General features: G+C 42.9%; 1 protein-coding gene across 1 annotated transcript in view; it reads left to right on the top strand.

Annotated features, from left to right (window-relative positions):
- The first annotated feature begins 310 nt into the window (after positions 1-310).
- Positions 311-24,863, top strand: part of taf2 (TAF2 RNA polymerase II, TATA box binding protein (TBP)-associated factor) — a 34,263-nt gene continuing 9,710 nt past the window's right edge. The window contains exons 1-23 of the mRNA XM_040034901.1: positions 311-838; positions 1,029-1,083; positions 2,071-2,231; positions 4,261-4,379; positions 6,075-6,216; positions 6,379-6,610; positions 7,165-7,349; positions 7,482-7,595; positions 10,957-11,056; positions 11,343-11,428; positions 11,537-11,672; positions 11,773-11,927; positions 12,171-12,285; positions 12,386-12,495; positions 13,895-13,960; positions 14,809-14,935; positions 16,095-16,220; positions 18,488-18,628; positions 20,102-20,212; positions 20,595-20,788; positions 21,073-21,212; positions 21,781-21,850; positions 22,657-22,766. Of these exons, the coding sequence (XP_039890835.1) occupies positions 789-838; positions 1,029-1,083; positions 2,071-2,231; positions 4,261-4,379; positions 6,075-6,216; positions 6,379-6,610; positions 7,165-7,349; positions 7,482-7,595; positions 10,957-11,056; positions 11,343-11,428; positions 11,537-11,672; positions 11,773-11,927; positions 12,171-12,285; positions 12,386-12,495; positions 13,895-13,960; positions 14,809-14,935; positions 16,095-16,220; positions 18,488-18,628; positions 20,102-20,212; positions 20,595-20,788; positions 21,073-21,212; positions 21,781-21,850; positions 22,657-22,766 (2,845 nt within the window). The 5' untranslated portion in view covers positions 311-788. The remainder of the gene's footprint in view (positions 839-1,028; positions 1,084-2,070; positions 2,232-4,260; positions 4,380-6,074; positions 6,217-6,378; positions 6,611-7,164; positions 7,350-7,481; positions 7,596-10,956; positions 11,057-11,342; positions 11,429-11,536; positions 11,673-11,772; positions 11,928-12,170; positions 12,286-12,385; positions 12,496-13,894; positions 13,961-14,808; positions 14,936-16,094; positions 16,221-18,487; positions 18,629-20,101; positions 20,213-20,594; positions 20,789-21,072; positions 21,213-21,780; positions 21,851-22,656; positions 22,767-24,863) is intronic.

The following is a 24,863-nucleotide window of genomic DNA, read 5'->3' as shown; positions in this document are numbered from 1 at the left end:
CAATCAGGACTCGCAATAAGATGCCCTACAAATGATGTGTGCCTGTAAAAAACATTGTTGGTCCCGCAAAAGACAGAGGAGAACGTCACAGGGATAAACCAATGAGCTGTGCGGATCTCGTGCACTTCTTCGCAGACACGCAGTCTCCGCCCCTCACGTGACGTGAAATTTGTATTGTTTAATTAAATTAGACTTTACGGTATTTACATTATTAACGCACACACATTCATTTTAATAAAAATGTTTTATTTTATTTTTTCAATCGACCGCTCGGGGGAAAAATATAATTATCATTTTTACGCGGGAGGTCAAAGGTTACTAACAAAATGGCCGAACACGCTGGAGCGGGCGTCACAATACTATGAGCTGCCGAGCAGAGAAGGGGATATTTGGATGCTTTGATGCGCGTCGAGTGGAGCATTTGTGGAGTAAACTACTTATTTTTTTAATAAGGAAACAGAACAACTTATTGCTGCTCGTGGCTGATGTAAATTCGTGGATGCGTCGGCGTGGTTTGCATGGAAAACAGTGCACAGCGGGCTCCGGGCGATACGAACCAAAGACTCATCGACAGCCTGACACAGTGATAGTTTAAACATTCCGACTGCTAACATATAGTGCTTTGGGAGAACTGACGAGCACCCTGTAAACGTGTACGAGTCTGATGAATGCAGGGGGCTTTGAATTGTGAGCCTGAAGAGCAGCTCAGTGCGGCTGAGGCAAGGGAAGCATCACCGAGCGGAGTTATGGCACCTTAAAAGTTCAGCAAAGCACAGCGAGAAGCAGCGATGAACAGGAAGAAGGACAAAGGCTTCGAGAGCCCGCGACCCTTTAAATTATAAGTATCTGAGCAGAATCACTTTCTTGCTGGTTGTTGTCATGTTCTATAGTAACAGAAGCAAAGTCAAGACCGAAGTAAATAGCGCTTTAGCTTTAGCTACACTTTGTACCTGGCTACGACAGAGAGGGTTTAGGTAGCTACATTCATAAATGAAACGTTAACTGTTTCGTTGTGTCACTGCTTTTACGACCCACCAGGTGGTGTGCATCAACAACATCAACTTCCAGAGGAAGTCTGTCATCGTAAGTACAGCACTTGCACACATAATGGCTCATCTGCTCACCGTTGGACAGCAGATACTCCTCAGTTAGCGATCTGCCGAGACGGCAGCGCTCTCTTGTTTTGGTTCCTCTAATCACACATTACCGGCATTTATGAAGGGTGCATTACTGCTTAAAAGAGTGTTACTTACTGTAATATACGCCTGCAGTCTCGTGTTAATATTCATCATTGTTATTTCTCAGCATTAAGCAAAATTACGTGTCAATCTTAAAAGTAATTTTAGCAAGAATCGCTTTTACTAAAAAAAGAAGTGCTAGATAATGTTTAATGAAGATCTTTACCACACGGTGGTAGCATTTTCCCAGAAATGTGACTGTTTTACACGCATCATAGTCTTTTGTTTCTAAGACGACTTCTACCTAATTTAATATTTCTGTTGTTTGAAAAAGAAGCCTCTGTAACTGGATAAGAATCACAGTAACATGAATTCTGCACAGACTTGGAGCTGGCATAGATAGAGACAGCGTAGATAAACTAAACTGGTGCCCATCCTCTGTTATTTCTAAGGTTTGATCTGTCAGGACATAATAACAGAAATCATCTGAGCAATATGAAGTTTAAAATGATGTTATTACAAATTCAGAGGAACGACAACACATGATGTATTACCTGTGTCATAAATCAAAATACAGAAGCAGGGTGTGCAAAAACTAAGTACACTTCATGGTTCAATAGCTTGTAAACCCACCTTAGCAGCAGTAAGTGGAAATAATGGCTTTCTGTGTGACTTTATCAGCCTCACATTGCTTGAGAGGAGCTTTGGCCCACTCCTCCTCCCACTCTGCTTCATCTCATTTCATTGAGGTTTAGTTATTAAGGTTCTTTTACCATCACTGTCGTGGTGAAGGTGTTTTTTCTTCACATTCTGTTTACAAGTTCATTTTTTCATGCTTCAAATACATGTTGTTATATTTTGCTGATGTCTTCCTTGCCTCTGTATACTTCAGGGCTATGTTGAGCTCACCATCTTCCCCACCGTGGTCAACCTGAACAGGATCAAGCTAAACAGTAAACAGTGTCGCATCTACAGGGTCCGAGTAAACGATCTCGAAGCCCCGTTCCTCTACAATGACCCCACTCTGGAAGTGTGCCACCATGAGTCCAAGCAGTGAGTAGATCCACATTCTAGTTATTTTGGACCTCAGAATATGTGTTAGTCTACAAAAGTACATCTGGAAGTGTCACTGATTTTCTTTTTTAATTTAGATTCTATGGTTATAACACATGTGGAATTATACTGGAAGCTATCTTAACCAGATGAAGGAAGTTTGTCTTTCAGTCAACAGTTATCAGAAGTTTAATAGTTAAATTGACTGTCTTAATATTGAAGCAGTCTTTTGTGTTGTACGGAGGCGGTGCAGGTGTTCTGCAAACAGCTGTTTAACTAGTGCAGGAACAGCCTGTCGTTACTGCAAGTAACAAACAAAATGCTGGAACTTTTTCTCTCCTGGGTCCTCCTGGGCTCTTTGTTGTGGGCAGGGTCCTTGGGTGTAAACATATTTGCTCCTTTTTTCACTTCTTTGTAAGTTCCTTCGCATTAATTCCCATAGTTTCAGAAATCTCTCACATTTGTGAGTCCTTGCTATCATTACTATTCTTTATACTTATAAATTCAAAGCTGCAGTGAAAAACTTGTTGGAAATACCCAGGAGGAATCGATGGTGTTGAACAGGCCAATCACAATGGTTGTGGGCGGTGTCAACCCCACGTGTAATGACATTTCTAGAGAGGTGAACGTCAGATTACCCCAAATGTTACACTGTAGGGTTTCGGAGGGGTTTGCAGTTACGGCATAGGTACGGTGTAAATTTCCCGGTGAAGCATGAGTCCTCGGTCAGGTAGAGACCATCAGTCAGGGAGAGAAACAGGCCTTCATGCTGGAACTGCTGCAAAGACACACTAAGTGAGGGAGGCTGATAAGAAGAAGAGAGCTGCTTGGATCAAAAATAGAGAGGGAAAAAGCAGGTTGTGTTTGGATTCAGCTGTCGTGTTTGTGAGAAACCGTGAAGGGCTGATGGGAGCATCGGCGGTTTTAGCCAGAGCCAAAGGAAAGTCCGCGCTAGTGTAATGAAATGATTTTTAAAAATCTGTTTTGTTTCATTTCTCCTGCATAATATGGACTCATTTTTATCAAATGGTGACTCAAAGAAGGTAACACAGACTCATTGTCTTTACTGTGCACCCCCGTTTACCCCAAAAACCATCTGTGAGCCTGGAAAAACCCTGCTGTAAGCACTGTTTGACCAAGAAACAGAGTGATGGAGTGCCGCATTACATGACCTGGTCTCCAAAAGCTACAGACATAAACTCAAGCGAGATGGTTAGGGACTGCAGCCAACAAGTGTTCAACATGTGTGGCAGCTGCTTCAAGACTGCTGGAGCAGTTTCAAGAGTAAAGAGTGCAAAGCTGTTATTGAAGCAGAATTAAGCAGCTTTAAGAAATTCTAATGTTGCATATTTGGCGTTATTTACACTCTGATCTTTGCATCATAAATCCCTGTTATTCATAACGTTGAGGTTTTTCTACACTGTGGAAAATAGTCAAAAGAAATTTAGGTTCATTTATAAGACTAGAGAGGGAGTCTCAACAGTTGGACAGGCCGCATGAACTAGCAGTTGGCAACAGTAGGGAGGAAAAACCCCCTTTGAATTAGAAAAGAAGCTCAGCGAGGGAAGGCTGGCACGTCGGGGCCCTTTATTGCTCGTGGTTGCATTTGGAGCCAAATAAACTTAGTGGAACGATGAACTGCTGTGATTGGTCGTGTGTTTAATTTACTGAATTAGCTTAAACTAGCAGAGCTGTCTGATCATTTGAACTGTTTTGGAAAATATTTGGTTGTGACTACAAGAATGAGAAGAAGTTATATAAATAAGATTTTACTGATTAACCTTTATTTAACCAGGAAGATCCCATTGATAGGCAGCAGCAAGTGTCTCACAGTTACAGAAATGACTCAGTTAAACACAGGCAGCAACAACACACATGCAAAAATAATAGATTTGAGAACACAGATTTATTTATGTCATTTACTTATCTTGTCACATTAAGATTTGTGTCCATCGGAGTGGGTGGCTGTGATTACCATCACCTGCATACTTAAAGAACAGCAATGAATGCTTACTGCGTGTCCACACAGGAGGAACCTCAACTATTTCTCCAGCGCCTACACTGCTGCAGTGAGTGCCGTGGACCCGGACGCAGGGCACGGCGAGCTGGTCATCAAAGTACCCTCTGAGCTCTGGAAACAAGGAGATGGTAATGGAGTCGTCTATCAAGTGTTTTTGTGTAGCACCTTTCATGCAGATTAGTGCTTTTACTTTGATATCGATGAAGCCGATAATAAGAACAAATGTAAACAAAACACAACTGAAACTAAAAGCACAGCAAACATTCGAATAAAATAAACATATTTATTTATCTAATTGAGATAAAGTGCAATAAAATGTGCAAGTAAACTGAAAGAAGAATTTAAATTAAATTAAAAAAACAAAATAAAACACAATAAACTCCAAACCTGTTAGTAAACTAAAAGCATGCAAAGTAAAACTGTATGAAATGCAGTAAAATAAAGAAACACTGTAACAGCTGAATAGAACTGCAGCATTGTCTCCCAAAGCCTGGTTAAAGAGGCAGACGTTAAGTTTCAGGTTCAATAGTTCAACACTTCAGCTGCTCCCCGGCTCACTGTTACAGCCGCTCTGATCATTTAAGCTAAATAGTGCCCACACAGTTTTTCGTTTTATACCTGGACCAACTAGCAGATGCATGTCAGGTGAGCTGAGGGGCTGTAATGGCTATATACACTGTAAAGACTCGAGCAGCTGTTCGGCTGTTCCAAAAATCTGCCAATCAGATGGCGGCAACTCAACCCAACTGCACGTGGGCATGTAGACATGATCAAGACAACCTGCTGAAAGTCAAATCAAGCAAGAGAATGGTGGAGGAACGGTGCTTTCAGTGACTTTGAACGTAGCGTGGGCGCTCGGTCTGAGCTTTTCAGACGACGTCAGAGGAGAACGCACAGACTGCTTTGAACAGGAAGACGACAGCTGCTCAGATAATTACTCATTACAGCAGGAGGGCACCTGCAAACACAACCTATCAAAGTTTAACATAGATGCACTATAGCTGCAGAAGACCGAGAGGCTGCACTCCTGTCAGCTGGGGCTGCACAATACAATAAAGATCGCATTCCCTCTGTGACATTATGTAGGGTCAAAATTTGGTATAAACACACTACCTGAGTGTTGGTGCTGACCAACTGCTTATGGTTAGTGTAGCCATCTTCTGATGGCTGCTTCCAGCAGGTTTACACACCGTTGAACTCCAGTCATGATGAGTTCACTGCACAAAAGAGGGTCCAACCTAATATTAGCATGTTGTACCAAAAAAATAGACCATACAAACAATTGACGGCTGCCTGAATATGGATGTGAACGTGAGTTTCTCCGTGTCATTCAGAGACAGAAACGCTCCAGAACAGAGAGGAGAAGTGTTAAAACGTTTGGAGGTCAAACTGGGTCTCCTGTGTTGTGGCTCAGAGTGAGCTCACCAGGTTGAATTTAACAGAAAAGTTAACATTTGCTCCTACTTCGTCTGAAATTTGTCTTAGCGTCAGTGTAACTATAAAAAGAAATACCAGTTCATGATGACATCTCTGAGGGGCAACACTAAAGGTTTGTGGCTAGCTTAGAGACGTGTTGACACGTATGTCTCAAGTTATTGTTTTCAACAAATAACAAGCAGAAAAATAAATGATTTGCCCGTTTAAGGCCAGCATAATCTTTACCATCTCTTTTAATTTTTTTCAAATGACATTTTATTTTGAAAAGCCATCACCTGGTTACTTGTCTGTTGATTGTATCCAGTTCACTAAAATAAGGTTTTTGCCTTTTGTTGAATGAACATAAATAAAAATGGATGTTTTTATGTTTTGTTTTTTGTATCCAGATCTGAAAGTGTTGAAGGTGTACATAGAGTTTTCTCTGGACCAGCCCAAAGGCGGCCTCCACTTTGTTGTTCCTGATGTGGAGGGGAGCATGGCGGAGAGAGGAGCCCATGTGTTCTCCTTTGGGTACCAGAACTCCACAAGGTCTGCAAACAAACAATCTTCTCGTCCGTAGTAGATGAATAAATAAAAACTGCATTCCTTGGCTCCATATTGACAGATACAATATGTAGAAGTGACTTTTTGTTTTGGATGTTCCAGCTTTGGAAGTTGTGATGAAAAAATGAAAATCTTCTCCTGTCACAGATTCTGGTTCCCTTGCGTGGACTCTTACTCAGAGCTGTGCACATGGAAGCTGGAGTTCACTGTGGATGCATCTATGGTGGCTGTATCATGTGGGGATCTGGTGGAGACCATTTACACTCATGACATGAGAAAGAAGACTTTCCATTACGTCCTTCCCATCCCAACAGCAGCTCCCAACATCTCCCTGGCTGTGGGCCCCTTTGAAATCCTTGTGGACCCCTACATGCACGAGGTGGGTCCTCGTTCTCTGTTCTTTCTGCGTGGAGTTTAAATAAATGTTGCAGTTATTTCCTCCTGCAGGTATTTATACAAACTGACATCAAACATGTTCATAGTTGCAGGAAAGGATCCTTACCACAAATACACAAACTGCTCTGGAACAGATAAATCAGGCTACCACTTTAATTGGACTCACTGACCCCAAACCAGTAAAAAATGTACTGGGCTGTGGTTAAAAGTCATGTCCATGAAGTGTTTGTGTAAACTTTAACCTCAGCTGTACAGCTTTTAGATCACCTGGCTTGGAATAAGTTCTGCAACGACAGATGCAGAATGCAGTCGTCGAATAATCCAGACAGATGAGATTAGTCCAGCTTTTTATATAATTTTTATCCTAAAATGCCTTTAAAGTGGTTTAAATGGAGCTTTGTCCCGCAGTGTTTTTTGATGACCACTTACTTAGGTGTCTTTTGAAGGTAAACGGTGTAAATAAAGAAGAATACATCGGCTCTTGTCACATAATCTTTGAAATACCACTGAAGCGCGCACGTCTTTGTTTCCTGTCAGGTGACACATTTCTGCCTGCCGCAGCTGCTCCCTCTTCTCAAACACTCAATGTCGTACCTGCACGAGATTTTTGAGTTCTACGAGGAAATCCTGACGTGCCGCTATCCTTACTCCTGTTTCAAAACTGTGTTTGTGGATGAGGCCTACGTTCAAGTATCCTCCTATGCTTCTATGAGCATCTTCAGGTAGGTCGTGATATCAGAGTTCACTGGTCCTTTTTGGCAGGATTGATAGAAGAAATCAGCAAATGTAAAACACAAATAGATTGCTGTTGAAGGCGTTATTCCTCTCATTCAACTGCTGCCTCTATGTTTCAGTACCAACTTGCTCCACAGCGCTATGATCATTGACCAGACTCCCCAGACTCGCCGCTGTCTGGCTCAGGCGTTGGCTCAGCAGTTCTTCGGCTGTTTTATTTCCAGGATGTCCTGGTGAGTGTTAACATGGGATGGTGAAGTAAAGCCAAAATCTGAGACACAAGTTCTAGTCTCCAAAGTCTAAGACTTAGAAAGAGGATGAGGAGTCCTGTCGTTCGGTAGTAGAGCTCCTGCTTCTCCACATCAAAGGAGCCAGTTAAGGTGGATCCCTCCTGTGTGAGTTGCTTTGGGCATGTGCTGCGGGGAGGAGGTTACAGGGTAGACCCAGGACACGCTGGTGAGACCTGATTGTCCTGGGAGAACTTCAGATGAGCTGGAGGAGGTGGCTGGGCACAGGGAGGGCTGGGCTTGTCATGATCTGTAAGACAATGTTGACTCTGTCACAATGCACCACACTTTTCAGTCTTAATTGATACATTTGTTTCTTTTTACTAACACGTAACCATCGTTTGTAGCAACATGTTTTCACATCATGTTTTACATCAGTTTAAGTGCTTTTTTTTTCTTTCTTCGTGGAAGGTGTCACAGATTTAGACAGCAAGTACGATGATTAATATGATTAATGGTTCAAATACCTTTGTTTAGACAATTAAACAGTACTCAAATGTTTCTTGATAATTGCGTGTGTTAGTGTTAGACTAGTCAGTCAAATTTCTCCCCTCATATTGTCGACCAAGAAATTAGTCTCCAAAAACATCCGTCAGCCTAATATCTGATATAGATAAGAACCTTCAGCAGCGTGAGATGTTTCTATAAAATGCATCGCTTGTGTAACACCATTGAGTCTGTTCCCTTTAGGTTGTTGTTTGTAGTTATACGTGTAGTTTGCTCTGCACAACACAGTCATTTCTAACCTCCTCACAACTACGGCCCACTTTAATGTGACCGACTCTTATTGTTCCCATCGTCCAGCAAGCAGTGTCCACAACAAAGAAACAACGTAGTGTGTGCACGTAAATGTTCAGGTGACATCACACTGTGACATCATATTAAACCCCTTTTTCCTGTGGAACAGAGGCCTGTGCAGGATTTGGAACATGTAAGTGGTAAATGGCCTGCATTTGTATATCGCTTTACTCAGTCCCTAAGGACCCCAAAGCGCTTCACACTACATTCAGTCATTCAGTCATTCACCCATTCACACACACATTCTCACACACATTCACACACTGGTGATGGCAGCTACATTGTAGCCACAGCTGCCCTGGGGGGCACTGACAGAGGCGAGGCTGCCGGACACTGGCGCCACCGGGCCCTCTGACCACCACCAGTAGGCAACGGGTCTCGAACCGGCAAAAAGACGAACTGCCAACTCTAAAACCACGACCGCCCCATTTAATGTGGCGTTCTTGTATTTAGAAGGTGTAATGTTCATATATGCTGACCAATGAGTTCTCCAGAAAACAGTCAAACCTCTGTAGGCTAGCAGTAAAAAGATCTATAGTTATTGAGAACGTCTAGAATTCGAGCAGTTGTATATTTGTGTAAATGTTTATGTACCGAGATAATCTGCGAACAACAAACCAAGACTAGCTGTCGACGTTTTCCTTATGGTTAGTATTGGTCAATGGCTTTAAACACCTCCTCTTTTATCTGAACATAGTTTTGGTTTCCCAAAAGCTAACTTGGAAAATATTGATGTGGAAAACCTTTACTTGGCCTGACTGGTGATGCTAGAATAAGCAGATCCAGGTAATGAAAAGGTATCCTGAATATGTGGAGCTTGCTTTTGGACGCTGTAAGAAAAGGCACTGAGAAGATGCACTACAAGTTCAGCTACAAACAGGCTGCGATTGGGCTCAAAGGCCAGAGAGTTGTGTAATGGAAAAGAAGCGTCAGTGTTGTTTGGAAGCGCTCTCACACAAACCGCTATGAACAGATCTCAGCAGTGCTTCCCTCGGCTCTCTGGGCTTTTAGAAACGTGTGGTAACAGTTAGTCCTCAGACCTCTTCTCGTAAGGCTGCCTGCTGATGAGAGATTTACAGCAGAACAAGGCTGTTCTGTCAGTACCAAGAGTCAGAAGTTGGGCCGGTCCTGGCCTGAACAACTGTATCCTCCAGCATGATGGATCGCTGCGCCGCTCGGCAGCTCTGCCAGTGCGGTCAGTGTCCGTGAGAGACTGAGGGATTCTGAGGGGCTTGATTATGTTAAGAGGCCCGTCAGAAAGGCCTCAACAGTCTCAGGTTGTCAGTCTTGTGCTGTGTCTAAGAACCCCTGTGTGTCCCTCCTTTACCCTACAGGCCATCTTCCATTCACCGTCCATACTTTGCCTTCTCCTCACTGACCTCCAAACACACATCAGATGTGGGGCCTTGATCTGCTTATGTTGTTGGGCTAGCTGGCTGCTGTTGTGTAAGGAAAAACCTCACAAAAAGTCAGATCTCTTTGATTTTAACAAAGCATGGCGGCCTGCTAGCAATTAATCAGAGCAGGGGGTTAACTGAGGGCTGTAATTGAGAACAGGCTAAGCTAAGCAGCCCATCAGACACACAAGGCACATGAAACGTATTGGTTAAACTGGTTATGCATTTTGGAAAAACACGACCTTTTCTGATGTGTCGCTGCTCCGTGTGTGCACCGGATGATCCTCCTTAGACTTCCTGAGAAATGAAATTGTCTGTTGTGCTGTTTTTGGGACTCCTCTTGAAGAAAGGTGTCTTACAGCTATGAGGATGAAAGGAAGGTAATCCAAACTTAGGACTTAATTATCGCCCTGAGCATGACCCAACTTAAAAAGAAAATACTTAAGAAAACACACAGTGTACTGTTGACTCCAGGACATACAGCGATGAAGTCATCTGTGCCGTGTGTGCCAGGCTGGACTTAGCTCAGTGTCAAGCAGGGAAACCGCCGAGGCTGAATAAGTGTATTGTGTCTCTCTTTCTTTTTTAACAAGCTAATAAATCCAAGCTGATAAATTAATGAGAGCAGTGTGTGGGGCCAGGTTCCATCCTTGAAGTGCCCTGATTGTAAAAGTTATTATTAAAATGTGAAGAAGCAACAAGTGTGGTCTTAAATGATTTATCATGCTTGGTCATGATGAAAGAGCGCATATCAGTGAGGGAGGAAGGATGGAAGAAGAGCCCTCACCCCCACAGGTCACGGCAGATGGCCGCCCCTCTCCCAGCCTGGTTAAAAGGGAGTTTTTCCTTCCCACTTTGCCAAGTACTTGCTCACAGGGGGTCGTATGATTGCTGGGATTTTCTCTGTATTACTGTAAGGTCTGTGTCTTACAATACAAAGCGCTTTGAGGTGACTGCAGTTGCAGTGATAAAACTGAATTGAATTGTCACTAATATCGTTGCTGTATCTAAATGCTGGAATTTCACTATGATTCATTCACAGTAACGTTGGAAGAAAGTTGGGATGTTTTGTCATTTGTGAGCTTAGAGCTGAGATGTTCTCTGTTCTGTAGGGCTGACGAGTGGGTGCTGAAAGGAATCTCAGGGTACATCTACGGTCTCTACCTGAAGAAGACCTTTGGAGTCAATGAGTATCGGCACTGGATCAAAGAGGTGAGCGCTTCATAAATCTTCCCCTGTAAAAGCTGCTTCCTCATCAGTTAATACAGTTAAAGCTTCAGTCACATACTGAGTGTTTGATTTAACTGTGGTGCTGTACAGATACAAAACTGTAGAAATGTGCCTTACTATATCTAGAAAGTTTGATTACATTTTTAAACTTTGGTGGAACCTGATGGAACGTCAAACATGCTCAGATCGAATAATGTTGGTGTTGATAATAAATCTCATTATCATCTCTTTCTGATACAGAAAACATACCTTTTGTTTTTGCCCACAGGAGCTGGACAAGATTGTGGAGTATGAGCTGAAAATGGGAGGAGTCTTGTTGCACCCCACCTTCAGTGGAGGGAAAGAGAAAGACAAGTAAGATATTAGATTCTAAGAAGTGTAAGCAGTGTCGTGTTTAGTCATAATACTCAGAGTATAAATCCCAGATCATTTGTTGGATTTTGAACTTTCTTCTCTTCTTAGTCCAACTCCCCACCTTCACTTCTCCATTAAACACCCCCACACACTGTCTTGGGAGTATTACAAGATGTTCCAGTGTAAGGCACACCTGGTGATGAGGCTGATAGAAAACAGGATCAGCATGGAGTTCATGTTGCAGGTCAGCTGGGTCCTTTTGTGTGTGTGCCAGTATTTTCAGTTGGGCTTCACATTCAAACATGCTCTCTCTTTTAGCTCATTAACCTTTTGTTATTGTTTAGGTTTTCAACAAGCTCCTGAGTCTGGCCAGTACAGCCTCGTCTCAGAAGTACCAGAGTCACATGTGGAGCCAGATGCTTCTGTCCACTCATGCCTTCCTCAAATCCATCTCCAACGTCTCTGGCAAAGACATAGGCCCCCTCATCAAACAGTGGGTGTATCCTTTATCGCAATCAGATCTGTGTTTGCAGACGGATGCAGGGATGGTGGAGGTTGCAGTGTTGGAAACAGTAAATAAGAAAGAAAATAAGCAAATATGAAACGCGTATAGCAGCATCATGTGAAACTGATTACAGTCAAATAAAAACATTCAAATATTGGCATTAAATATGATATGAGTCTTTATCCACTGGGTCCGACACCTCCTTGGAGGGTTTTAGTCTTAACCGTTCATATGCAGAGATCAGAGCAGTGTGGTGAAATTCTTCGGCAGTTTTGCCTTCAACAGAAAGAGGAACGTGCTGGAGCTGGAGATCCGTCAGGACTACACATCATCTGGAACTCAGAAATATGTGGTGAGTCTTACAGCCCTGTGCCTTGTCACTCTGTCAGGACCCAAGCAGGCTTAAATTGTCTGACTTTTTTTGCTACGTTCTTTGCTCTGTTTCCTTGCAGGGTCCAATCAAGGTGACCGTACAAGAGCTGGACGGCTCCTTCAACCACATGCTGCAGATAGAAGAGAACAGCCTGAAACACGACATTCCCTGCCACTCAAAGAGCAGAAGGTACCGGACGCTGCGTCGCTCTCCTCTGCCGGGCTTGTGTATTACAATGGACACTTACATTATTGCTGTTATAGCGCCTGAAAATCATGCATTGCTAACACTGAGATGTGCTACAGTGCATCCAGAAAGTATTGCCAGTGCTTGATGCTACAAGCTTGGCACATGTTTCTCCTATTTTCTTTGCAAACCCTCCATCAGGTTTGATGGTGTACAGCCATTTTCAAATCTTTTGAGAAATGTGTAATCTATTTCAAGTCTGGACTCTGGTTGGGTGCCCCTCCTTCGTCATCTTGACTCAGTGTTTAGGGTAATTGTCCTGTTAGAACAGGGGTGGGCAACCCCAGTCCTCGAGGGCCGGTGTCCTGCAGGTTTTAGATACCTGGGTCAACACACCTGAATCAAATGATGAGCTCATTCCCAGGCCTCTGGAGAACTTCAACACATGTTGAGGAGGTCATTCAGCCCTTTAAATCAGCTGTGTTGGATCAAGGACACATCTAAAACCTGCAGGACACCGGCCCTCGAGGCCTGGAGTTATAAGATGAACCTTCACCCCAGTCTGAGAAGCAGAGCTCTCTGAAGGTTAATGATGTCTCCGTACATCACTGCATTCATCTTTACCTCGACCCTGACTAGTTTCCCAGTTCCTGCTGCCAAGAAGCATCGCCACAACGTGATGCTGGCACCACTGTAGGATCGTGATGAGCAAAGCCTGGATTTGCTCGACATGACGCTCGACATTCAGGCTGAAGAATTTAATCTTTGTTTCATCAGACCAGAGAATTTTGTTTCTCGCGGTCTGAGAGTCCTTCGGGACTTTACTAAGGAGTGCCGTCTGTTTGGCCGCTCTGCCACATATGTCTGATTGGATAGTTAAATATTCAATGCTGCAGAAATGTTTCTGTGCCTTCTGTGGATTTCATGGCTTGCTTTGTGCTGTGTGCCTTTCCAAACCATGCTCAGCTGAATTTACCACAGTTGGGCTCCAGTCAGGTCGTAGAAGCTCTTGATCAGTAGAAACCGGACTCACTTGAGCTCAGTTTTGAGTGTCACTGGAAAGGCTGTAAAATCTTATATGTGTTCAATTTTTGTTGTTTTATTTTTAATACATTTGCAAGAATTTAAACAAACTTTATTCACTTTGTAGAATTTTGAGGTCAAATTAATTGAATCCATTTTGGAATAACATGACAGCAGGTGGAACAAGTGAAGCGTGTGGATACTTTTCAGATGCACCATTTGATGTTACTTAGAAGAAGGTTGTGGCTTCACTGTTTCCTCCTAATATATACGAATGGTTCCAGTCTTTGTTCTGATTCCTTGTTTCTCTCCTCAGCGAGAGCGTCTGTCATATCAGGCTGGGAGTGTTTGGTGTCACTGATGTGATTTCTGTTTGCAGAAACAAGAAAAAGAAGATCCCTCTGATGAATGGAGAGGAAGTTGACATGGATTTATCTGCAATGGAGTAAGACATTACTGCTGTGATGCATTGCTGCTATGTGACTAAGGCTGCGTTCACTCTGCAGGTCTTGATGCTCAATTCAGATTTTTTGATCAAATCTGATGTTTTTGTCTGCTCGTTCACACTACAAATAAAATGCGACAGCAAACGCGCTCTAGTGTGAACGCTCAGAGCGGCCGCATGCGCAAAAGAAGGCGTCACACACAACGCGCTCTGTTCAGACCCAGAGCAACAGTATGTTTGACTGATGGCCTTAATATAAAGACTTTACGTTTCCCAATCTTTGCTTTAAGTTATTTTGTTATTGACATAATAATGTAGATAACCTAATAATGATCCTTATTGCTGTTTTAGAGGAGCGCTGCTTCTAGCTGCAGATTTCTGTCAGAATCTGCAGATTATACAGAACAAATAACATGCTCACGTTTCTCCAACGTTGTCTTCCCAACAGTTTCACTGACATCTACACGGGATGGACAGGAAGCGTTCGCGACGTCTTCTCGGGCGCTGATATTTGGCATCTGTCTTGTGTCAGTGACGTAAAAGACGGATTTAATGCGACCTGACCATCAAACAGCAGTCGCTTTCTAAAACATCAGATTTGTATCGGATTCAGCACCACATACCGTACAAAAGTGACCCAGATCGGATTTGAAAATATGGGATTTGTGCCGTTCACACTGTCACACCATGATCGGATAGATGGGTCGCAGAGGGTCAAAAAAGTCGGATTTGATGCGCTTTCGCCTGCAGTGTGAACGCAGCCTAAGAGTATTGTCTTGCCAAGTTAATGCATACATCTGTCTAACATATACGGTGCACGGTGTCCGTGCCTGTTCATTCCTCTGCAGTGCTGACTCTCCCCTCCTGTGGATCCGAATCGACCCGGACATGTCCATCCTGAGGAAGGTGGAGTTTGAGCAGGCTGACTTCATGTGGCAGTATCAGCTGCGCTATGAGAGGGATGTTGTTGCACAGGTGGGCTAACAGTAAGCATGCAGGGCTCCACACCGGCCTTAAAGAGCAGTCCCCTGTGTGTTAGATGAGCCTGTAGTTCTAATGAGTTGTCATTTCCACAATGATTTGATAAAGGAATCCCTTTATTTGCTAAAATCACAGCTCACTAATGTTCTTTGTCTTCATTCTGCTGCACAGTGATGCACATGTGCAGCTTTTTCCACTTCCACTATGACACCAGTGCATCGGAACATTATTGTATCACTGTGTCTAACAGGTAGCGAGTGCCCAGTGTTTAAGCATTCAGACTGTATCCATCAGTCTAAGGAAGAGACTGTGAATAATTCTGTATATGTAACGTCAGACGAGACTTAAACATATTAAACGGTGTCAATGGGACCAAGATGCATCAGATTTAAAGAAAAAGTGTTTATTTGTCACAACATTTGCTTGCACTCGTGTCCGTGTGTCGGAGAGTCTTCACTGCTCTGCTGTTATTTACAGCCACACTGCTTTCACTGTGAGTGCACCTCCTCACACACATGCGCTGCCTCTGCGGGCAGATGAAATGAAAAACAACAATCATATTCCTGATATTTTTCCTCCATGGTGATGGTCACATGGTCAAGTTCTCCAGTTCCTGTAGCATCAAGGCACCGTCCAGTCCTGACGGTTGGCGTGCTGTTTGCTCAGTAATTAATCTTCTCTCCATGCAACAGAGCTCAGCCTTTCTGGTTTTTGTTTCATGCAGACATTTTCATGCAGAAAGTCATTTGCATGTTGCTTTGTGGTAAAGAATGAGGCCTCTGATCCTTGCTTGCTGTCACGCGTCCTCTAGTCTGTAATGATGGTTTTGTTCCTGACTTCTCTGCCTGTGAATCCAACTCTGGCATAAATCACAACCGTCCCTGTGGAGAAATCTTTTTTTGAGGCCACAGCCAGGATGCGGGTTGCAGGTGTCTTTTAGGAACTTGAAGTGTTTGGACAATCTTTCATTTAAATGTCGGTTTTATGGTTTAATTAAATGTGTTTTTTGCCATGTTTTCTGCTTAGTTATGCAGCTACAAAAACTGCAACGTTAGCATAGTTAAAGTTACTGTTCGTACTACTGCAAGTTTTTAGTAAATGTTCATCTTTTTCTTGTGTGTAAAGTCTGATTGAACAATGATCTCTCTGTTAGGAGGAGGCCATCTCAGCACTTGAAAAATTCCCAACTCCTGCCTCCAGGCTGGCTCTGACTGACATCCTCGAGCAGGAACAGTGTTTCTACAAAGTTCGCATGCAAGCGTGCTTCTGTTTGGCTAAGGTACGTGTCACTGTGTTGGTGTGTGATTCAGTAACAGCACAATGAAAAGGTTTTGAAGGCTTCAGCTTCTTCCACAATCTGTTGAATACAATGTGTAAGCCACAACCATAGAGATGATGGCACTCCCAAACATCCATCCGTCTGTTAATTAGTCTTCCCTCATCTGTCAGCATCCACCTGAGCTCCACTGTCCAGTGAGATTAAGTTAGCGCTGTTTGGTCCTGTCAGCGGCTCTGAGCAACGAGGTGCGCCCTTCTTACACCGTCTAAAATCAGATGGATGTGGGATCCAGCACGGCCACATTTTCTAACCCTTCATGTTCGTGTGTTTGTGATTTCACCTGGAGTTTAAATCGTCAAAGTAACTTCAAACAGAACCACCTTAATAACTCCAGTTACAGAGTTGCTGATGTGCGGCGTTGGTTTTTTAATCTCACAACAAGTTGTGGATTCCTCATTTACGCTAAGGCCGAGTCTGCGAGCGCTCGGACACACGTGCTGTCAGCAGGGAGCGTCAAAGCGCCCTCTGGTGGACAAACCCTCCAGCATCAACACAACATGGTTGAATGGTGTTTCTCCTGACTCTTTATTATTTATCAGCCATCATAAATGCCAATACCGATATTACCAAATGGCTAATGTGGGCTTACATATCAGTTTAGACTCCTTGAATCTGTTAGAGGTTACTATAAAGCTAGCTACGTCACCTCTTCTCAACACTACAGAAGAGACGGGACACAAAGCAGTCACAGATTTATTCCTCTTGCCGCAGACTTAGTGAGAGGCCTGCTAAACCCAGCACAAGGAAGGAGCCAGGTTACACAACTACAGACTGAGGCAACACTAATGTATGCAACACTATGTGCCAGCAGTCATGACATCACTTTTGGTGGTCATCGGCATCAGCCAGAATAACAACGGCAAGCATAATTTGCCCGTAATGTTGTTAATATGGCAAAGCGATGTGGTCATGCTGAGTTTGGCTCCACATGTCACTGTTTGAAATGGCTCATTGCTAGCAGCAGACAGAAACTGGAGGGTGGTATTCTGGGAGTAGTATAAAAGAAAACGTGTTAACAGGTGAGACAGTTTTAAGAATAAAGTTTTGGGCGGACTGAAGGATCCACATAGGAACGAACAGTTTCAGCCTGTAGCTTCACAGTGTGACTCTGCTTTTCTTTTTAATCAAAGATGACAAAAACAGGGGCCTGTCCTCTGTTTCTTCTGCATTTACGTCAGTGGTCACTTAGTATATTAGTACCAAATAAAATGTAACTGATTGTAACTATTACAAAAGAGCTGCAGCAGGAGTACAGGCCATCGCTTCCAAGCTAGCGAGGCCACCCACCACTTTAAATGTTGCTGCACTTCAGCTCAGTTGACTGAATAATTCTGTGGCTCCAGGAAATTCTCTGTTCTCTGGATTTGGTCTGTTCTAACTTTCACCCCACTGGATTTCCATCCTTCAGGTTCCACCTGAACCAATATTTTCACAGCATGAGTGGAGGATGAAATGGCAGCACTTCACTTCTTTCACTAGCTCGCTGCGTTTGGCCACAGAGCCCCCAGCAGACTCTGTGATAATGGCTTTTGGTATACACAAAGCTCACGCACACTCAGGCATCCACACTCACACTGACCACAGACTGCAGTATGGCAGGCTTTACATTCCTCTCTTGACTTGGCTGCATTGCGATCGTGTCGGGATCAGTTGTGTGTTGTTGGTAGAAAATGTGGGAAGCATGCTTCGAACACAGTGATACAGTCCATGAATGCATCCCCACATCCGACAGCCCACCTCCCCCTTATCCAGCTAACCAAATGACAACATCCTGCATGAGTGACCCTTGCCCTCATTTTACCACATTAACATAAATTCCCCAATATCCTGTTGGAGCGTATAGACCAGTGGGGCCGCTGTTCATACCTGTGGAAACCACACGAGCTGTCCGTGTGTGCATTTGCTGTTGACTTTGTAGCTCAGCTCTCACCACACGAAGTGCAACAGACAGACAAAGCATTGTTATACAAGCGAGAACATTCTTCACTTGTCATTCGTGTTTCTCAAATTCCTGCTGTAGCTATTATACTTCGCCGTACATTCTTCATTCCCTGCACTCTGCTGGAATCTGAAATGTTTCGCTTTTCTCTTTGTTGTTTTACTGTGACGGCAGCAGACAGAGGGGAGCTGATGGATGCAGTTCTGCACAATCAGGCGTTTAAAAGTGTAATAAAGTAACTTGTGGTTTGTATCTGTGATTCTTACAGATAGCTAACGCCATGGTGAGCACATGGCAGGGTCCACCAGCTATGAAGTCCCTGTTCACCAGAATGTTCTGCTGCAAGAGCTGCCCAAACATCGTCAAGACCAACAACTTCATCAACTTCCAGAGCTACTTCCTCCAAAAGGTACAGCCAAGAAGCAGAGCTAAACGGTCCGATTAAAAAGCTTGAAGCTTTATCTTACGATAAGTGCTGTCACATCACGAGGTTTTAATCGTTAACACATAAATAACTGTTATCTCGAGCACAGCGTTAGTGACTTGCAGACTATGAATTCACAGTCAGCTGTGTAAAAGAGTGTCAGCTAACTGGCAAATCTAATGTAGGTATCCTGTTTAATCCACTTTAGCCTTCTCACATTTGCTTTCATCTGTAAGCTGCTTTGTAACCCACCTCAACCCCAGCTTCACATGAGTACGGGTAAGCCGGTGTGCCAAAATCAGAGCCACACCACCAAATACGAATGACTGCAGGTGGAAGAAACAGCCTTCTTTGGATTTTAGTGGTCATGTGGTCAGTCGTAATGACTTAATTAGATACTTAGTGAAGAATAAAATAAGAAGAAAAAGATAAATGTATTGCATTGAAGATGAAAACATGAATATGTTCTCTATCCTGTAGACTTTGTAAATAAAACATGCACAGGGCCGGTATAAATAACTCAAATATGTTAAGAGTATCAGTAAAACTACAAAGAAATTCTAGTGGTGGGTATTAACAATAAACACTGGATATGGCAAAAGCAACAAGCACAGCCAGGTGACAGAGTGGCAGTTACGAGATACTCTGTGTGGGGCACAAATTCTCCAGATGTGACTGCAGTCAGATACGTAAAAAGACTGGCTTGTGTTTTAGAAATGGCACTCGTGCTCATAGGTAAAACAACCAGAGTGAAGCTCTTTATAAGAATAACTATTATTATAATAACACATTAAAGGGTTCTTATCATGTACATGTGGCCAAATGCACTAAATGAATGTTTTTGTTCAAAGCAAATAATGGTGTGTGTGTGTGTGTGTGTGTGTGTGTGTGTGTGTGTGTGTGGTGTGTGTCTGTGTGTGTGTGTGTGTGTGCGCGTGTGTGTGTGCGCGCGTGTGTGTGTGTGTGTGTGTGTCTGTGTGTGTGTGTGTGTGTGTGTGTGTGTGTGTGTGTGTGTGTGTCTGTGTGTGTGTGTGTGTCTGTGTGTGTGTGTGTCTGTGTGTGTGTGTGTGTGTGTGTGTGTGTGTGTGTGTGTGTGTGTGTCTGTGTGTCTGTGTGTGTGTGTGTCTGTGTGTGTGTGTGTCTGTGTGTGTGTGCGTGTGTGCGTGTGTGTGTGTGTGTGTGTGTGTGTGTGTGTGTGTTTACCAGGTGTAGAAGGTCTCTCCAGCAGATTTAGGTGATGGTGAATGAAGGCCTGACTGTCATGAACAGTTTCCATGTCAATACCTTCATCATCCATAGTGTTGAACTACAACAGAGCAGAACTTAATTAGAAATATCATATATTTTGTGAGCTGCTATAAAGAGGAGCCGTTTCTTAACATGTCGTTCCAGATTTCAGTAGAACAGCCCATCGAGTATAAAGCTATCATGACGCCTGTTTTGTGTTTCTCATGCCAGACTATGCCGGTTGCCATGGCGTTACTCCGAGATGGGCAGAACATCTGTCCCAAAGACGTCCTCAACTTTATACTCGATCTGATCAAGTATAACGACAACAGGAAAAACAAGGTAAATCCAGTCATAGTGATGTGTTTACTCTTTGTTTGCATTGTCAGCTGCTGACTGGTCGAGTGAGTGGGCATAAAGAGGAGCTAAGTCTGGTACATCTGTTGTGTCTGCTGTGAGATGACCATTTTGGGATTTTCATGACGAGCCAAATGTAATAACTAACTGCTGACTGATATCGACATATGAACAGATAAAGAGGTCGGTGTTTTTGTCAAAGATTCATCTAGAAAAAAAAGATAAAGAACAAAACTGTAGACAGATGATTAGCAGCTACGTTTGAATTTGATTTAATCACACGCGACTCTCACAAACCCCTCCAAACCATGTATCCATAAACATTCTTCATCATTCTCCTTTTTCCCATCCTTTCACTCCTCTCCAGTTTTCCGATAACTACTACCGAGCAGATCTGATCGAGGCCCTTACCAACTCCCTGACTCCCGCCATGAGCATCAACAATGAAGTGCGCACGGTGGACAATTTAAATGCTGATGTCCGTCTCATCTTGGAGGAGATCACACGATTCCTAAATATGGAGAAGTTGCTGCCAAGCTTCCGAAACACCATCACTGTCAGGTACCACGCCGAGTGTGTCCTTGTGTTTCAGCGCTACAACACAAAGTTGTTAGTGAAATATACAAAACGCAGCTTTTTAGCCCTCTGCAAAAAGAACAAGATCGTGTGGGGATGTCAGAAAGTCCATATTCATCTTTACATGCCTGAATAGTTCTCATGTGTCTGACACAAAGCAGTCCAACGTCAGTGTAACAAAAGAAAAGAGCGTTTTGTGTTACTTGGATACAGAGAAGCTTGTATCCTCTCTGTTAACTTGTCACACTCCTTCTCTCTGTCGTCTCTAGCTGTCTGAGAGCGATCCGTCAGCTTCAGAAGAACGGCCACATACCAAGTGACCCGTCGCTCTTTAAGTCCTACGCTCAGTACGGACACTTTGTCGACCTTCGCATCGCTGCACTGGAAGCTCTGGTGGACTACACTAGAGGTAGGAGGAATAATACACGTTTGCTGGGGGGCAACCAATCATTTGGCAGCACCAGTATGATACCTGTGGTCCCCTGTCAGCATTTCTACTGAGGCTGTAAGAATGACCGGGGTTTCTTCACATCTTAATCAAACAGAGCAATAAGACAGCTGATTGGTGCAGATCAGCCTGCTTCTCTCAGACGTATTTGTTGGTGGATCGTCTGCTAGTTTAAGGTTTTCTCTCTAATATTGCAGGATTTTCACCTTTTAAGCTGCCTTGACTTTACTGTTTTTGTGAGTTGGTGCTATATGAATAAACTGTTCCTCTTTAACACCATTGTTCACAGTGAAACACAAAATGACTTCAGTGTTCATTTAAGACATGTTTGGAAAATGTTAGTGATCCATAACCTTTGAGGAGTGCAAATATGGACGTTACCTTTATGTGTATTGCACCAAAGGACAAGAACGTAATGTAGAGGCATGGTAAAGGACACACTATTAAGTAATGCAAATTTGAATGTTGTTGTTGACACAGCCTGAGCACAGATATGATTCCTGTGTGATTTTGAGTGTTTGTGCTGCAGTGGAGCGGAGTTCAGCGGAGCTGCAGTGGCTGCTCAGCATGGCTCAGAATGACCCAGTTCACTATGTCAGGTCAGACATCACTCACCTCATTTTTCTCACACCCTCACCTTAAAATGTTTGAAACAAATTCACACTCTTTGAGTGTTTGTTGTCGCGTTTCTTTATATGATGAGAGATTGAGTCAGTCTTGATAGTGAAGCAGCTGCTGCGCCTGACGTGATAATAAAGTCAGGGTATCTGTGGCTGTGAAAAAAGCCTTTAAAATTCCTTCTACTTAAAGGTCTCATATCATAAAATTGCCTTTTCTGGATTTTGAGATTTTTATCAACCTTGTGCTATAAATAAAAATCTGAGGTTGTAGTTCCTTTAGCCCCTGGACAACAACAACAACAACAACAACAAAGCCAGTCAGAATTTTCTCTGCTTCTTGTGGGAACAGAGTGACTGTAAAGTTTTTGTTTAGAGCAAAGCTGTGAATTCACACATCACAAGTGAGAAAGATACTTTTTGCTCATTTTGTTTAGAGCTATACATTGTTATCATTATGTGTTACTGTGAGTGTAGCATATGTATGCATATATGTCTGTGTGTATCATGTCTCTTCCATAACTAGTGGGTTAAGGCTGAAACTTTGCCATTAATAATGATGTTTTTAAAACAGACTTAATATATCCCTAAATTCTGTTGATTTCATGATCATCATCCCTCTGTGAATACAATCTTAAGTTCTTCCTCTACATTTGTTTTATGTGTCCCATTCAGCGTAGTGTACTCCTGAGCGTAACTTACAGCAGGCACGTTTCAGGAATTTTAGGAATGAGCACGAGTACCTGATATGTAGAATTATTAAATCTGTTTCTGTTCTTGACCTACAGACATAAGATCCTGGGTATGCTCTGTAAGAATCCACCATTCACCAAGACAACAGACTCGGCTCTGTGTAACGAAGCGCTGGTCGACCAGCTGTGGAAGTTCATGAACTCTGGTAAGAAACACACGAGACAAACATTGCTAGTGGCCCCCTGCTGTGCAGGCCTCTGCTGTGCCCAAACTTCAGGGTTTTAGTTCATGGCTCTTTATTGAATCCAAATGCTTGTTGTAAGTTTAAATTTTAGCTGTTTGTTCTTGAGTGCAGTGTTTCAGGGCAAATTTCAACTCCTGAATGAACAGATTAGAGTTTAATGATACAAGTATCTAATAAGATGAAGTGATCTAATGTAAAGTGATGACATTATAGTGTCTCTCTTTGCTCTGACAAGAAGAAGCTCAGCTAAAACACTTCTCTGTCCATCATTGTCTGACACGGTTCCTCAGTAGAACAATAGTACAATACTACACACTTTTTCATACACTGAATTGTAACACACTCTACAGTGGTCATCTTGAAACTGTGGTTGTACAGACTCCTCTTTTCTCTGCTGCCTGGATGAAGACGTGTAAAGTAGGGCTGGGTATCGTCCCTGATTTCTAGAATCGATTCGATTCAATTCGATTTGAATCTGGGAAATTTTGCCTCAGACAGTCAGAAATATTATAATTCAGATCAGTACATTTACATCTTTTTGTATCTATAAAAAGGAAGCTGACACTTTCCAGACTTTATCAAAGGTGTGAGCGTCACAGCAGAGGCCTTTGTGTCAAAGCAGCTGAAGATAAAACAGAAACACATGAAGGAGATTTTCCTGTTCTGGATTTTATAAAAATATTCTGCAGTAAATCAAAAACGAAAGAAAACCATTAATCAACACATGAACATCACCTCTGAAGTTACAGCGGTTTTATTAGAGACACGGCGTTTTGCATTTTGCATAATTTTAAAAAGTTTAAATTTGTTCAATATTGAACAGCAGAAATTAGGTTTTCTTTTCTGAAGTAAGTAAAAGGAAAAAACAGCGGCCGACAGCCTGTAAACAACGACAGACTTGTGCGTAACAAGCAAGCGAATTTTATCCTGGTGGAAGCAAAACAGCAAAAGTCAGAGGGAATTCATGACGATGTTTATGTGAAGCGTAGTTTGGATCTTCTTTTGCTGCTGGTTCAGTCAATATTGTTTGGAGAGAGATCAAACTAACAGCTTCAGAATCAGCACAAAAAGGGCGTGAACACAAAGCTCGGAGCCGCCGACACATCAGCGTCAGCGAGCTGTCGGCTTTCAGCCCCGACCGTGTCCGTGCCGTCAGTGAGAAAGTCACAGCTCACTGATTCTGATGCGTCGGCGGGTCGAGCTTTGTGTTTACGTCTCTGTGCAGAAGCCGTGTTCCTGCTCTCATTTACTGTTTCAGCTGTTTGGTGGTTGTTGAAATTTTGTGAGGTTTAACCTGAGATTCTGGCGTTTCGGGCAAAATAAATTCATATTAAAAAAATCAGGATTTTAATGAATCAATATCACGTTATCCAAGCCAGAACCGATTTTAATCGATAAATCGATCATCAAAACCCAGCCCCAGTGTAAAGCATCAGAAGTAAAATCTGCACGTTGATACACTCTAGGTGCGATGACACAAATGGAAATTTTGTCTAGCTCAGAGGACGAGAATATAGCTCACGATTTAGAAATATTCCTCAAATTAAAGAAATGGGAACTTGGTATAGTTTTATATATGAGTCAAAGTTCAGAGCCTATCCAGCTCATCATGTGACTCAAACGCCACATAAACCTGAATGTCATCAGCATAGAAATAATAAGAAATGCCAAAAAAAAGAATGATACCGGCTAAAGGAAGCATGTAAACAGAAAATAACAACCAGGATTACGCCTTGTGGAACTCCATGTGTAAAAGGAGAAATCGCTTCCTCCAACAGAGGACGTCCTTCCAGATAAACAGGAGGAAAACCAGTGAAGTGCCGAGTCAGAGATACCAACAATGGGTACAAACCAATTACCTGCAACAGATGCCATTAAAAATCATTGTAGAGCTTTGAAACAGCAGTCAGGTCTCTGACAAGCATGATGAGAGTTTCATTTAGTCTAACCGGAGAGAACCAGAGAAGAACCTTAAGTCCGTAACCTGATTCTCACCATGACGGAGAAATAAATAGCTACTCTGTGACATCACACAGAAACAATGGCATGAAACTTTAG

Source organism: Simochromis diagramma, unplaced genomic scaffold (assembly GCF_900408965.1).
Source record: "Simochromis diagramma unplaced genomic scaffold, fSimDia1.1 OVJJ01000084.1, whole genome shotgun sequence".
Taxonomy (NCBI): Eukaryota; Metazoa; Chordata; class Actinopteri; order Cichliformes; family Cichlidae; genus Simochromis; species Simochromis diagramma.
This window is presented reverse-complemented; position numbering and strand designations above follow the sequence as displayed.